The sequence below is a fragment of the Nicotiana tabacum genome, chromosome 2, assembly GCF_000715075.1.
Source record: "Nicotiana tabacum cultivar K326 chromosome 2, ASM71507v2, whole genome shotgun sequence".
Classification (NCBI taxonomy): Eukaryota; Viridiplantae; Streptophyta; class Magnoliopsida; order Solanales; family Solanaceae; genus Nicotiana; species Nicotiana tabacum.
Genome location: NC_134081.1, coordinates 59665219 through 59682007, shown reverse-complemented (window position 1 = coordinate 59682007; position 16789 = coordinate 59665219). Strand labels below are relative to the sequence as shown.

Genomic DNA, 16789 nt, shown 5'->3' with positions numbered 1-16789 from the left:
GGTATTGGAGAAATAAATTCGTGAATTATTTGCAGTATGAAATATTACCTGAGGATAAAAAATAATCCTAACTGCTACGAATGAAAGCATCTCGATACTATTTAATAGAAGGCAATTTGTATCGAAAAATATTTGGCGGACCTTAGCTCGGTGCCTTGGACCCCGGCAAACTGAATACGTGATGCGAGAGGTACATGAAGGACATTGTTGAAGTCACGCTGGTGGAAGGTCACTAGTAAAAACGCTAATAAGAACAGGGTATTATTTAAAAATGAAAGACGGGACGAAAAATTTTGTAAAAAGGTGCGATAAATGCCAATGGTATGCAAATAATATGCATCAACCGGCATAATTGCGTCATTCGGTTATCGCGCCATGACCGTTTATGAAGTGGAGAATGGATATCGTAAGTCCTCTGCCGCAAGTACCAGTAAAGGTACGATTTTTATTAATTTTAAGTTATTATTTTTTCAAGTAGCTGGAAGCAGGTGTCTTCAAACATGTACGAGAAAAGGAAGTTATCGACTTCATCTGGAGAAATATAATATGTAAATTTGGTATTCCAAGAGAAATTGTATATGATAATGGACCATAATTTGTGGAAGCAAAGGTCAATGATTTTTTCAAAGGATGAAAAATCAAAAGAATTACTTCAGCACCGCATCATCTCGTAGCTAATGGACAAGCGGAGTCAACTAACAAAATTATTGTCAATAATATAAAGAAACGTTTGAAAGCGTCAAAAGGCAGGTGGCCTAAGGTGCTACCCGGGGTACTATGAGCCTACAGAACAACAACAAAAATAAGCACGGGTGAAAGTCCATTTTCACTTATTTATGGTACTAAGGCACTAATTCCAGTAGAAATAGGAAAACCAAGCCTGAGGTTCGACCATACAAACGAATTATCGAATGACGAAGAACTTTGTACAAATTTAGATTTGGTAGAAGAACGAATGGAAGCAGCTTTAATATGGATGGCGGTGCAAAAACAAAGGATTGAGCGATATTACAACAAAAGAGCGAATCTTCGATATTTTAAGATTGGGGATTTTGTCCTTATGAAGGTGTTTCAGTTTACACAAACGATAAATGCAGAAAAATTAAGTCCGAACTGGAAAGGACCATATCGAGTTCGAGGCATTGCTGGAAAATGAGCATACTAGTTAGAGACTATGGACTAAAAAGTGTTACCTTCAAATCGGAATGCAATACACTTGAAGAAATACTACTTTTGAGCAAGTACTCATGGTCAGATATCTCGAAGTTCATTACTTATATGTTTATATAATTTTCACTTATCCTTTTAGATGATAGGCAAAAAATTAGTCTGAACCAGATAGACATTAAACCCAAAAGACATGCAAAATACTTAATTATTCTCGGTCTTGGTTACACCCATTTTGATGGAAAGGGTTAAGCAGTCATCATCTAAAAAAGTATCCTCGAGTCCCGTGTGTATTTTCTTTTCAAAAAAAGAACCGTGGAGGAAAGTTGATCCACTGTTCAAGTTTTCTTACTTCAAAACTCAAACACTAGAGAACTATACATATGAAAGAAGTATAGCTCAAAGCATGTCTCAAAACCTTGAAGAAAACTTTAAATTTTGAAGTTCAAAGATTGAATGGAAAGTGAAGAATTGAAGATTCAACAAAAAACTCCCGAGCCATTAGGTTAAAGCTACAAAAATAATCACGGAATAGCTATGACCATACCTATAAATTTGCTACAAGAAGGCAGTTATGAAAATAATGTACATAAATATTTATTTTAAAATTCAAATAAAACTTCTTCAAATTACTTCATATTTTATATTTTTACACCAATATATAAATGAGACATTTTCTTAATTTTATATAAAAAGCCCTCTTTTATAAGTAAGACTATTTGTATTTAGTCACGATATATTAAAGCATTCATTACTAAAGAGCAAAAGCATGCATAAAATATGCCTTAATTCCATGTGTGACTTTGTTCACATACCCCTAACACTCTTTGAGGCCTATTTTTTGCCTAATAATCTTCATAAAATATAGTACTAATCGTCAATCCTTATACAAGCAAAGGGTTGTCTGCCAAATTTATCGAGCATAAACATTTACAAATAGCAACTGATTACGTAAATAAAAGTAGCAGTTTGATTTTGAAATATCAAATTAAATGATTCCACAGCAAGTATCGCAAAATGTCAAAGTTTCGTTGCCTGTCAATGTAATTTGATATCGATTTTTTTTTTAAAATTTGCTCTGTTTTTTTTAGATAGAAATAACTTTGCTCATGTACTATTTGAAGCACAACAAAAGGCTGATGACCACACCAGAACTGAAATGCATCTACACATTAAACCGCACAATACAAAATGTTTATTACACTAGCTAGTTCAAGTTTAAAATATTCTCGTATCTGGAAATTAGCAACTGCTAATACACTTAGTTAATGGCAATCAAAACAGCCTCTCCAAGAACATGACCCTCAACAGCTTCCAGTAGTTTATCCTTTGTCACCTGCCAATCATCCAAGAAACCACATTACTTAATAATTTAGTTATTTAATTTGTGTGTGGCGCATATTATCGGGGTGACAAATTCAGAATTTAAAATTTATGGATTCAATTGTTTTATTCTCACCATAAAACCCAGTACACAATACACTTTTCAAATTATAAAGTTATACACCTATGTGTCAAAAGTGAAAAATGTTGTGTCCCATTGAGACCGTTACTTATATACCAAGTCCGCTACTAGTGCTAAAACTTGTCAAAGATCAGATCCAGTCGACAATCATGTCCTATAAACTAGTACTCCCCCTCCCCAATTTATGTGGAATTTCGAGAATCAACCAAAATTTTCAGTTGACCTCAATTTTTTATATGCCTTACTATTTTGAATTTATTTTAAACTATTAATTGGTAAGACTTATAGTATTTTTTATTCGTAAATTTTATTTCAAAAAATATAAAAAAAATGTCCAAACTCACTGACTAAAAAGTTTGACTCTTTGGGACAGAGAGGGTATAAAACATAATCTAGCAGGCTGGCAGTAGATAACAAAATTTGTGTTCATCTACCGATACGGACATCAAAGATTGAGTATGTCATTTCACTTGATCAAATTAATCTGACATAATACACAGTATACCAAATTCAAATATTTTGAATAAGGGACCAATTGGCGGCTTCACAGGACATCTGATCTCACATTATCAAGAAAGGTTTTCATTTTACTGTAGGAAGTAACAATATTCGGTTAGAGGTCATATGTTTTGTCCAATTTGTATAAGCTAGTCCAACTTATCAATTCAGAACAACTCCTAATTCTCTGCTCCTTTTTTATCTGTCACTTTAGATTAAAGAAATTGGTCCGAGATATTTATCACTTCAGAAATTAAACTAAGATGACATTTTTTTCCAATTTTACCCTTAATTATTTATTACTCATTTAAAGAAATTAAGCTACCCTATATCTAGGAGTTACTCCCTCCTACACTTTAATTAATTTTTTTAATTATTTTCACTCATATTAAGGAATTTACCTTTTAGGATTAATTAACCATAAAATTGACTATATTAGCCTTATTTATTCATTGAAAATACAACAAATTTTCTTACATCAAAGACAACTTTGAATAAAACAAGATAATTCCTGATATATGAAAAATCAAATATGGTGGACGAAAAAATAAATAAATTAAAGTGGACTAGGGAGTACTATTAAGAAATAAGAAATTGCAGGATTACCTTGTTACCAAGATGAAGCTCATCATCCAAAGCAAAAAGCTTAAACTCAAATCTATGACCATGATTTGACAACTTAGGTCCACGCCAACCGGGAACTTTCTCATCATTATTCCCTTCTTTAGCATGAGCATAATCTCCACCTAATTCCTCTCCTTTACCAGAAAATCCTTCAGGTAAACCTTTTAAAGATGGTGGAATATTAGTCACAACCCAAATAACCCACGGCACGATAGGTTCATTTGGGTCAGGTGCATCAATATCTTGAACCACAAGTGACAAAGATTTTGTCCCTTGTGGTAAATTGTACCATTCTAAAGGTGGTGACATTCTCTTCTGAGCACCTTGCCCTTCATCTGTGTACTTTCTTGGTAATTTTCCTTCATGATTTATGCTTGGCGACACTAGCCTAAACTCATCACTTACGTTTGCCATTAGTTTAAAAAAAACTGAGAAATTCCTATTGTTCTTGATTTTAGATTGGTGTTGATGAATTTTGTTCGATGGTGGAATAAATAATGAATTTGTGTGAAGGAAGTTGATGACATTTGTCTAGAAAAGGTTCGTGTTGGCAGTGGAAGTTAACACGTTGCGTTATACGTGGAATTGAGTGGACAATTCACAATTCTCGACGTTCTCAATTGTTGTGTTCCTCTATTTCGGATCTGTATATTAATGCGTGGAGAGGGCTCTTCGGGGGTCTTAAGGCCCGATATCTTCTTCACGGTGGGAATTAAACGTATAGAAATAGCATCAGGTAATCGCCTTTCGTATCGAAGAATCAACTTAAATAGCTGTTTATTTAATCGATTTAATTAGCTAGGAAAATAAATAGTACATCAGACCGACTATTTGTTATAAAAATGGCTTTAATATTTAAACGCTAGTCTGTTTTTTAAAATTATTTAACGTCTAGTAAGATTAGAACTTGAAGGTCTGAAGTTTAAATATTCATACACAGTTTGAAACTTCAGATATTTTAGGTTCAAGTTTAAACCATCATATCCGAACGTCTAATATTTGATTTGGTTAAGTTTTAAAAACTTACAAACTTCGACTACTTTTGAAATAAGAGTCCGAAAAACTGGCTATTTGTCCATTTTGCCTGAATTAAAAAGAGACTTATTAAAAAAAATGTATCATCTCAATCATGCGATCGAGCATGATACTTTATGAAAAGGTGCAATATTGTTGTAAATAATATTAACGGATGTCCATAACTCCTAAACAATAACACTAAAATATGAAATGTCACCTCTAAAATATTTATGAAAACTAATATATCGTATAACCCCCGAGGATTAATCTTGAAGACGAAGGAATAAATCACACTAAAGAATAGTCTGGTACACTAAGCTCCCGTTATGTACGGGGTCCGGGAAAAGGTCGGACCACAAGGATCTATTATACGCAATTTTACCCTGCAAATAATAATTCTCACTATTTATGTTAATGTAAACTTATGATATTTGAGGCCTTTAAATAGGAGCAATCTATGCTAAATGCCCATGAAACCTAAATTTATTATTATTCTTTACCCTTTTTAAAAATAATTACAAAATATAACCACCCCACTCAAACTTATTATCCGGTCGTCCACCATAACTCTAGTCCCTCAGTCACAATAGACTCCTAAAGCAAGACTGACAAACTTTCCTAGTTATTCTTTGGTAAATCAACCAAAAACAAAGTAACTTTCTTTAAATTCTAATTTTTCTGCAAGATTGTTGGTTCTGGAAATAGCTAAACTTTTTCTTTATTTCTCTCCCTCTTTCTTTCGGTTTCAGTTTTAAATTCAGTATTGAATTAGCTACTAATTTATTTAGTATTTGGATTAACTGAGCATATAATTTAATTATGGCAAAATTTCAAACTAAAAAAAAGAAAGAATGTAAACTCCATGTGCATAAGTTTAAAATTTCACATTAATTTTCATGTGGAGTTTGAAGTGTTTATTGATGGAATTTAGTGGGTATTATTTTATGATGTGTAGATTGTGGTGTTAATGATGATTTTTGAAGATTTAATTGTGACAAACATTAATATGCCATTAGAGGACCTTGAAGCTTGAAACTTATAAATTGAGTTTGTTGAGTTTGTAATTATTTTGATCTGATTCTAACCGGGTATGTTCGAAAAGTTAATTGAAGGATGTGGCTATAATCTGAGTCAATTTGATGGAGATTTTAGAATAGATTTTTAAATTTTGGGTTGATGTATATAATTAACTTCAATAGTATACTACTAATTTATTTTTAAAGGAATGAACCAATCCTCTATATACTAAAATAACATATTATAAACCATTTTGGTTAATTCAATAATGTATAATTTATTGCGTTGAACTGGCGAAAAAATATTTGTACTGTATACCAAAATGATATACTATATACCATTTTGGTATACAGTTTATTCCAATGATATACTATTATAGTATACTATATAATGTAACAGTATACTCTTACAATTAGGTCCTTTTAGATTTTTTATGAAATTTTTATTGACATCTGATATTATTTCAGTTTAATAATTAAATTAAAAAAATCTTTTTTAAACTCTTTGCGTACAATTGTATACCATGTTGGTATAACTATATATTATACTGGTATCATATGTTAGTTGGAATATTTTTTGGTTGTATTAGTTATATTTAATTGGTACACTATTTGATTTTTTTTTAGTAATAGTTGGTTTTTGGTGCTTTTGGGCCTCTAATTTTCTAAATAAATTGGCCCAATCCGATTTTGGGCCTCTTTATGCGTTTATTTTATATAATAGTATTATAGTACAATATCTTAAAATATATTATTATATTAATATGTGGTATATTAATGACCCGATAGGTCATCTTATATTTTAGAACCTAACTCTGCGTTTCGAGGTCTCAAAAACATCATCTTAGCCTTCCTCGATTTGCGTGCGCAGTCCGAGTGTTCTTCTGGAAGGCTTATATGTTTTAGAACCTAACCCATATTTTTACAGTCCCGGTGGGTCCGTAATAAAATATGAGACTTGGGCGTATGCCCGGAATCGAATTCCGAGGTCCCTAACTCGAAATATGAATTTTTGTTGAAAATTGAAAGACTGAAAATCTAATGGTTTTAAGAATTTGGTTTATGTTTGGCCTTGAGGATATCGGGTCCGTATTTTAGTTCCAGTGCCCGGTACAGGTTCATTATAATATTTAAGTCTTGTTTGTGAAATTTGGTGAGAAACGGAGTTGGTTTGACGTGATTCGGACGTCCAGTTGTGAAAATAGAAGTTTTAAAGTTTTCTTGAAAATTTCATTTGATTTGGTATTCAATTCGTAGTTCTAGGTGTTATTTTGGCGTTTTGATTGCGCGAGAAAGTTCGTATGATATTTTTAGACTTGTGTGCATGTTCGGTTTGGAGCCCCGGGGGAACAACGTATATGTGAGGTGACGAGTACTTATGCGTAGTAGTCGGGTTAAAGCATGCGAGTGGGGGCTTGGTTTCTTGCAAAATTTCGCTTCCTTTGTTCATGTTATCCATGTTTAGACTAGTATTGTTAAATTGAACGTTCTTATCATGGTTACAGATTTTTCGATAATAATTGAGTATTGATTTCGAAGTTGAGGTTGATATTGTGGAACCAAATGTTGAAGTAAAGCTTGTACTTGATATTTTATCTCCCTGCTGTTATTTGTTCATTGCATTAGGGTAAGGGAGAGTGTTAAAGCACGAAGGGTAATGCCGTGCCATATTGTGAGTGTTAATTCAAGAAGGGTGATGCCGTGCCATATTGTGAGTGTTAATGCACGAAGGGTGATGCCATGCCACATTGTGAGTGTTAATGCACAAAGGGTGATGTCGTGCCATATTGTGATAGTAAAAGCACGAAGGGTGATGCCGTGCCGTATCTATTGATTTATATTGTGAGGCTGAGAGTAAAAGTACGAAGGGTGATGCCGTGCAAATTTTCTTCATTGTGTTTAGTTGTTTATCACTGGTTAAAAATAGGTAGACTGTTCTGGTTATCATTTCCGTTGTATCTCCCATATCCTGTGCCCCTTTAGCATGTTTTCCCTCCTAATAGTACATGTTTAACTGTTACTGTTATTTTCTTATACATATACTGTTATCTGCACAAGTTTATTATGTGGGTGTCTTGTCATAGCCTCGTCACTACTTCGTTGAGGTTAGGCTCGACACTTACCAGTACATGGGGTCGGTTGTACTGATACTACACTCTGCACTTTCTGTATAGATTTTGGTACCGGCTCAGGTAGATCGAGATTTTAACTGTTGGACCCGCTATCCGAAGACTCAAGGTAGATCCGTCGGCCTTCACAGACCTTGAAGTCCCCATCTATCCTTCTGTTTTACTACTTCTTTCATTCAAAATGTTGTATTTCTTTTAGATTATTACTTGTAGTAAATTCTAGAATGTTCGTGAATTGTGACTCCAGAAACGGGTGGTAGTAATTAATACAGTCTTTATATTATTCCGCACTTATTATATTTCATCTTAGTTAATTATTGTTATTTACTGAATGAAAATAAGAATTTAGTTTAATGATTCTGTAACGTTGGCTTGCCTAGCAAGTGAAATGTTAAGCGCCATCACGGTCCCGACGGTGGGAATTTCGGGTCGTGACAAGTTAGTATCAGAGCATTAGGTTGCCTAGGCCTCACGATTCATGAGCGAGTTTAGTAGAGTCTGGAGGATCGGTACGGAGACGTCTGTGCTTATCTTCCAGAGGCTATGAAGTTTAGGAACAAATTTCACTTCTATTCTTCTCTGTCGTGCGATTTTGTTTTCTCAATACTAATTGAACTCTTCTACTCTTATTCTCTTGCAGATGGCGAGAACACGTACCGCTTCCTCAGCTGAGCAGCCAGAGCCCCCAGTGGCAGCTCCTACGAGTTGCAGAGGTCGAGGCCGAGGTCGTGCCATAGGCCGACGCAGGGGCAGCGCTTAGCCCAAAGCCCGAGCAGCAGCACCAGTAGTGGAGCCTCAGGTAGAGTTTGATGAGGAGGTTCTAGCCCAGGCTGTGCCTATCCGACCAGCTCAGGTTCCGGAGGGGTTCATTGCCACCCCAGTGCTTCAGGACGCTTTGGTCCGTTTGGTGTGCCTTATGGAGAGTGTGGCCCAAACTAGCACATTTCCCATAGAACCAGCCGTCTCTCAGGCTGGAGGAGTAGCCCAGACTCCTGCTACTCACAATCCGGAGCAGATATCTCCCCAGTATCAGACTCCATCCACTCATCTAGTCGAAGTAGTTCAACCGGTTATTGCGGCACAGACCGATGATGGGTCAGTTATGTCTTCTGAGGCTTTATGGAGATTGGACAGGTTTACCAAGCTCTTCCCGGTTCACTTCAGTGATGCTCCTTTAGAGGATCCCCAGGAGTATCTTGACAGCTGTCCTGAGGTGCTACGGAACATGGGTATATTAGAGACCAATGAGGTCGATTTTTTGCATTTCAGATAACCGGTTCCGCCAAGAAATGGTGGAGATATTATTTGTTGACCAGACCAGCTGGGTTGCCTGCTCTTACTTAGGACCAGTTCTCTCAGCTCTTCCTGAAGAAGTTTCTGCCTATCACATTGAGAGTGGAGCGTCGCTGTCAGTTCGAGCATCTCCATCAGGGCAGTATGACTGTTACTCAGTATGAGACCCATTTTTTGGATTTGTCCAGTCATGCTATTCTTCTTTTTCCTAGAGAGAGAGAGAGAGAGAGAGTGAGGAGGTTTATTGACGGACTTGCTCAGCCGATCAGATTGCAGATGGCTAAGGAGACTGGGAGTGAGCCTTTTTTTCAGGCAGCTACTAATGTTGCCAGGCGAGTCGAGATGGTTTTAGCACATGGGAGTGGTCAGGGGTCTGACAAGAGGCCTCGTCACTCCGGTGGATTCAGTGGAGCCTCATATGGAGGCCGGGGTACTTATGGCAGAGGCCATCCTCCCAGGCCGTTTCATTCAGCACTCCAGGCATCCCACGGTGCCTCAGGTGGTCATGGTCCTCATATGCCTTATTCCGACCAGCTAGCCTACAGTGCACCACCAGCTCCTATTAGTGCACCTCCACTCTAGAGTTATCAGGGTGGTTACTCAGGTCGACAGAGTCAGTTTCAGGGTCAGCAGTCACAGCAGCTGAGGTCATGTTATACTTGTGGCGATCTGAGGCACATTGTTAGATTTTGCCCTTAGACATTAGGCAGCTCACAACATCAGGGTTCTCGTGCCATGGTTCCGGCACCACTTGATCAGCCAGCCAGAGGCAGTGGTCAGGCAGCTAGAGGTAGGGGCTAGACTGTTAGAGGTAGAGGTCAGGCTGTTATAGGTGGAGACCAGCCAGCTAGAGACTGTCCCAGGGACGTAGTTCAGGGTGGTGGGGCCCAGCCCCGATGTTATGCTTTCCCAGCCAGGCCTGAGGCTGATTCATCTGACACTATTATCACAGGTACTGTTTCAGTTGCAGTAGAGATGCTTCAGTTCTATTTGGTCCGGGATCTACTTACTCCTATGTGTCATCCTATTTTGCTTCATATTTGATTGTGCCTCGTGATTCTTTTGAGTGCTCCTATGTGTGTGTCCACACCTGTGGGAGATGCTATTGTTGTAGACCGTGTTTATCATTTTTGTGTAGTCACCATTGAGAGTTTTGAGACTAGTCTAGACCTTCTACTTCTCGATATGGTTAATTTCGATGTCATATTGGGTATGGATTGGCTATCACCTTATCACACTATATTGGGTTGTCACGCCAAGACGACAACCTTAACCTTGCTGGGGTTGCCTCGATTAGAGTAGAGAGGGACTCTTGGTCATTCTACCAGCAGGGTTATCTCTTATGTGAAGGCTCGATATATGGTCCAGAAGGGGTGTCTAGCTTATTTGGCTTATGTCTGCAATTCTAGTGAGGAGGTTCCTTCCATGGATTCAGTGCCGGTTGTTCGTGAGTTTCTAGAGGTGTTTCCTGCAGACCTGCCGGGGATACCACCCGACAGGGATATTGATTTCAGCATTGATTTGGCTCCGGGCACTCAGCCCATTTCCATTCCGCCATACCGCATGGACCCTCCAGAGTTGAAAGAATTGAAGGAACAGTTACATGATTTGCTTAATAAGGGCTTCATTAGACCTAGTTTCTCGCCATGGGGTGCACCTGTGTTGTTTGTGAAGAAGAAAGATGGATCGATGAGGATGTTCATAGATTATCGGCAGTTAAACAAAGTCACCATCAAGAACAAATATCCATTGCCAAGGATTGATGATTTATTTGATCAGCTTTAGGGTGCCCAGGTATTTTCGAAGATTGATTTGAGATTTGGCTACCATCAGTTGAGGATTAGGGCATCCGATGTCCCTAAAACAGCTTTTCGGACTCGTTACGGGCATTATAAGTTTCTAGTGATGTCTTTTGGGTTGGCAAATACCCCAGCAACGTTCATGGATTTGATGAACCGGGTGTTCAAGCCCTATCTGGATTCCTTTGTGATCGTGTTTATTGATGATATCTTGATCTACTACCGCAATTGAGAGGAGCATGAGCAGCATCTCAGGACTGTACTTTGAGAGCCAGCCAGTTGTATGCTAAGTTCTCAAAATGCGAATTTTGGTTGAGTTCAATTGCTTTCTTGGGTCACGTTGTATCAGCAGAGGGAATTCAGGTGGATCCTAAGAAGATTGAGGCAGTTCAGAACTATCCTAGACCCACTTCAGCTACGGAGATCAGGAGTTTCTTGGGTTTGGCGGGCTATTACCGTCGATTTGTGGAGGGGTTTTCATTTATTGCAGCCTCGTTGACCAGGTTAACCCAGAAGGGTGCCCCCGTTCAGATGGTCGGATGAGTGTGAGGCGAGCTTTCAGAAGCTCAAGACTACTTTGACTACGGCACCGGTATTGGTGTTACCTTCAAGTTCAGGATCTTATACAATATATTGTGACGCATCTCGTATTGATCTGGGTATGGTATTGATGTAGGGTGGCAAGCTTATTGCATATGCTTCGCGGCAACTGAAGGTTCACAAGAAGAATTACCCTGTTCATGATCTAGAGCTAGCAGCCATTGTTCACGCGCTGAAGATTTGGAGGCACTATCTTTACGACGTGCCACGTGAGGTATTCACGGATCATCGGAGCTTGCAGTATTTGTTCAAGAAGAAGGAGCTCAATTTGAGGCAGAGGAGGTGCTTGGAGCTACTGAAAGACTATGATATCACCATATTGTATCATCCCGGGAAGGCCAATGTGGTGGCCGATTCTTTGAGTAGAAAGTCAGCCAGTATGAGTATCCTTGCATATATTCCAATTGGTGAGAGGCCCCTTACATTGGATGTTCAGGCCTTGGCCAATCAGCTCGTGAGGTTGGATATTTCTGAGCCCAGCCATGTTCTAGCTTGTACAGTTGCTCGGTCTTCTTTGTTTGAGCGTATCAGGGAGCGGCAATATGATGACCCTCATTTGCTTGTCCTTAGGGACATGGTGTGGCACGGTGATGCCAAGCAGGTTATGGTCGGAGATGATGGAGTTTTGAAGATACAGGGACATTTTTGCGTGCCTAATGTGGATGAACTTCGTGAATTGATTCTTGAGGAGGCCCACAGTTCCCGGTATTTTATTCAACCGGGCGCCGCCAAGATGTATCAGGACTTGCGGCAACATTATTGGTGGAGGAGGATGAAGAAGGATATAGTTGCATATGTAGCTCGGTATCTAAATTGTCAGCATGTAAAGTACGAACATCAGAGACCCGGTGGTTTGCTTTAGAAGATAGATATTCCTGAGTGGAAGTGGGAGCGTGTCACTGTGGATTTCGTTGTTGGGCTCCCACGGACTCAGAGGAAGTTCGATGCCGTTTGGGTTATTGTGGACAGGCTGACAGTCAGCGCATTTCATTCCTGTGGCAGTAACATATTCTTTAGAGCGGTTGACAGAGATTTACATCCGCGAGATCATCCGTCTTCACGGTGTGCCCGTGTCTATCATTTCTGATCGAGGTACGCAGTTCATCTCGCACTTTTGAAGAGAAATACAACATGAGTTAGGCACGCGGGTTAAGTTGAGCACATCGTTTCATCCTCAGACGGACGGGCAGTCCGAGCGCACTATTCATATCTTGGAGGATATGCTCCGCGCATGTGTTATAGACTTCGGAAGGTCGTGGGATCAATTCTTACCCCTTGCAGAGTTCGCCTACAACAACAGCTACCAGTCGAGCATTCAGATGGCTCCCTATGAGGCACTATATGGTAGATGGTGTCGATTGCCAGTTGGGTGGTTCGAGTCGGGGGAGGCTCGGTTGTTGGGTACAGACTTAGTACAGGATGCCCTAGATAAGGTCAAGATTATTTAGGATCGACTTCGCACAACTCAGTCCAGGCAGAAGAGTTATGCCAACCGCAGAGTTCGTGATGTTGCATTCATGGTCGGGGAGAGAGTGTTGCTTCGGGTATCACCCATGAAGGGTGTAATGAGATTCGGAAAGAAGGGCAAGTTGAGCCCTAGGTATATCGGGCCCTTTGAGATTCTGGAGAGAGTGGGCGAGGTGGCTTACAGACTCGCATTGCCACCTAGTTTAGCAGCTGCTCATCCGGTATTCCGTGTGTCCATGCTCCGAAAGTATCACGGCGATCCGTCCCATGTGTTTGATTTCAGCTATGTCCAGTTGGACAAGGATCTGACTTACGAGGAGGAGCCGGTGGCTATTCTAGCCCGACAAGTTCGCCAGTTGAGATCAAAGAGTTACCCTTCAGTTTGAGTGCAATGGAGAGGTCAGTCCGTCAAGGCAGCTACTTGGGAGTCTGAGTCGGACATGCGGAGTAGATATCCACATCTTTTCACCAGCCCAGGTACTTTTCTATATCCGTTCGAGGACGAACGATTATTTTAGAAGTGGAGAATTTGATGACCCGATAGGTCATCTTATATTTTAGAACCTAACTCTGTGTTTTGAGGTCTCAAAAACCTTATCTTAACCTTCCTCGATTTACGTGCGCAGTCCGAGTATTCTTCCGGAAGGCTTATATGTTAACAACTGATAAAAAGAGAATTTTTGCCTTAAATATTAATTTAAGTTGACTTCGGTCAACATTTTTAGCAAATGGACCCGGACCCGGGTTTTGACGGTCCTGGTGGGTCCGTAATGATATATGGGGCTTGGGCGTATGCCCGGAATCGAATTCCGAGGTTCCTAGCTTGAGATTTGAATTTTTGTTGAAAATTGAAAGACTGAAAATCTAATGGTTTTAATAATTTTGTTTATGTTTGGATTTGTGAATATCAGGTCCATATTTTGGTTCCGGAGCCTGGTACAAGTTCATTATAATATTTAAGACTTGTCTGTGAAATTTGGTAAGAAACGAAGTTGGTTTGACGTGATTCGGACGTCCGGTTGTGAAAATAGAAGTTTTAAAGTTTTCTTAAAAATTTCATTTAATTTGGTGTTCAATTTATAATTCTAGGTGTTATTTTGGCGATTTGATCGCGCGAGCAAGTTTGTATGATATTTTTAGACTTGCGTGCATGTTCGATTTGGAGCCCCGAGGGCTCGGGCGAGTTTCGGATAGGCTACGGGATGTTTTGGACTTAGAAACAATCTGGTTTTTCTTCAGCTTCATTGTTTTCTGGTTTCCTTCTTCGTGTTCGCGAAGGTACTCTCGCGAACGCGAAGAGTAAACTGGAGCTGTATGGATTTTATTCTTTGTGAATGCGTAAGCTTGGTCGCGAATGCGGAGTAGTGAGGTTTTTACCCTTCGCGAACGCGATCGGCATCTCGCGAACGCGTAGCATTAGGGACCTGGGGGAGGGGATAGTCGTTCTTCTACGCGAGCACTGGCTCGCGAACGCGAAGGCCAGGGAGAGCAGCCTTCGCAAACACGTAGTAGGACTCGCGAACGCGTAGGCCTTTTGGGCTTCTGCCTTTCGCAAACATGGCAGGCCCTTCGCGAACGTGAAGAAGGCCTGATGCCTGTGACTCAAAATAGAATCAAACACGGGACTTAAGCCATTTCTTCAACTTTTCAAAAACCAAACGGGCTAGAGGCGATTTTCAAGAGATATTTTCTTCCCCAAAGTATTGGTAAGTGATTCTAAACCATTTTCTTTCAATTACCCATTACATTTCATGAATTTTCAACTTAAATCTAGAGTTTTCATGGTAGAATTGGGGGTTTGGGGTAGAAACAAGGGATTTTAAAATTTGGGGATTTAGACCTCAATTTTAGGTCGGATTCCAAAACTAATTATATATCCGGGTTCGGGGGTGAATGGGTAAATGGATTTTGATTCTTACCTTGGGTTTTGACCAAGCGGACCCGGGGTTGATTTTTGGATTTGGGGGGAAAGTTTGGGAAATCTAAATTTATGCAATGTAATTGATTCCTTTAGCAATATTTGATATTATTAAGTCATTTTTTAATAGATACGAGTGGTTTGGAAGTGAATTCTAGAGGAAAAGTTGTGATTGAATATTGAGTGGCCTTTGGAGCGAGGTAAGTGTTGTGTCTAACCTTGACTTGAGGGAATAAGACTTGTTTGTTTAATTTCTACATGTTTAAATGTTGGGGAACAACGTATATGTAAGGTGACGAGTACTTATGCGTTGTAGTTGGGTTAAAGCATGCGGGTGGGGGCTTGGTTTCTTGCAAATTTTAGCTTCCTTTGTTCATGTTATCCATGTTTAGACTAGTATTGTTAAATTGAACATTCTTACCATGGTTACGAATTTTTCGATGATAATTGAGTATTGATTTCGAAGTTGAGGTTGATATTATGGAACCAAATGTTGAAGTAAAGCTTGTACTTGTTATTTTATCTCCCTGTTGTTATTTGTTCATTGCATTAGAGTAAGGGAGAGTGTTAAAGCACGAAGGGTGATGCCGTGCCATATTGTGAGTGTTAATGCATGAAGGGTGATGCCGTGCCATATTGTGAGTGTTAATGCACGGAGGGTGATGCCGTGCCACATTGTGAGTGTTAATGCACGAAGGGTGATGCCGTACCATATTGTGAGAGTAAAAGTACGAAGGGTGATGTCGTGCCGTATCTATTGATTTATATTGTGAAGCTGAGAGTAAAAGAACAAAGGGTGATGCCGTGCAAATTTTCTTCATTGTGTTTAGTTGTTTTTCACTAGTTAAAAACAGGTAGATTATTCTGGTTATCATTTCCGCCGTTTCTCCCATATCCTGTGCCCCTTTAGCATGTTTCCCCTCCCAATAATACATGTTTAGCTGTTACTGTTGTTTTCTTGTACATATATTGTTATCTGCATAGGTTTATTATGTGGGTGTCTTGTCATAGCCTTGTCACTACTTCGTCGAGGTTAGGCTCGACACTTACCAGTACATGGGGTCGGTTATACTGATACTGCACTCTACACTTTCTGTGCAGATTTTGGTACCTGCTCGGGTTGATCGAGATTTTAGCTGTTGGACCCGCTATCCGGAGACTCAAGGTAGATCTGTCGGCCTTCACAGACATTGAAGTCCCCGTTTATCCTTGTGTTTTACTGTTTCTTTCATTCAAACAGTTGTATTTCTTTCAGACTATTACTTGTAGTAAATTCTAGAATGCTCGTGAATTGTGACTCCAGATCTGGGTGGTAGTAATTAATACAGTCTTTATATTATTCCGGACTTATTATATTTTATCTTAGCTTATTATTGTTATTTACTGAATGGAAATAAGGATTTGGTTTAATGATTCTCTAACGTTAGCTTGCCTAGCAAGTGAAATGTTAGGCGCCATCACGGTCCCGAGGGTAGGAATTCTGGGCCGTGACAGGTACACTAATTTTTGATTTTTCTCTTTATGCATGTGTATTATGTAATAGTAGTATAGTCATATATAGTTGCTTGGAATTAATTAGTAGAACTGTATACCCTATTGGTATAATTATATGTCATATTGGTATCATATGGTAGTTGGAATATATTTTAATTGTTTTAGTTATATTTTTAAGTAAATTCTATTATGAAATAATTTATATGATCATGTTTTGCTGTGTTAGATTTTTTTGTACCTATGGACATAGATTTTGTGTATTATGTAATAGTTTTTATAGTTATATGCAGTTGTTGGAACGA

General features: G+C 39.1%; 1 protein-coding gene across 1 annotated transcript; it reads right to left on the bottom strand.

The window, feature by feature from the left end:
• Positions 1–2307: 2307 nt before the first annotated feature.
• Positions 2308–4244, bottom strand: LOC107820337 (uncharacterized). The gene is made up of 2 exons (XM_016646600.2): positions 3737–4244; positions 2308–2503 (listed from the first exon to the last, which is right to left on the bottom strand). The coding sequence occupies exons 1-2, from the start codon at positions 4166–4168 to the stop codon at positions 2429–2431; spliced, it is 507 nt and encodes a 168-aa protein (XP_016502086.1). The 5' UTR covers positions 4169–4244; the 3' UTR covers positions 2308–2428.
• Between the last annotated feature and the right edge of the window lie 12545 nt (positions 4245–16789).

Coding starts and splice junctions, on each gene's coding strand:
- LOC107820337 (XM_016646600.2), bottom strand. CDS start 4,168: ATGGCAAACGTAAGTGATGAGTTTAGGCTAGTGTCGCCAAGCATAAAT. Junction 2,504..3,736: donor AGCTTCATCTTGGTAACAAG/GTAATCCTGCAA, acceptor GATGATTGGCAG/GTGACAAAGGATAAACTACT.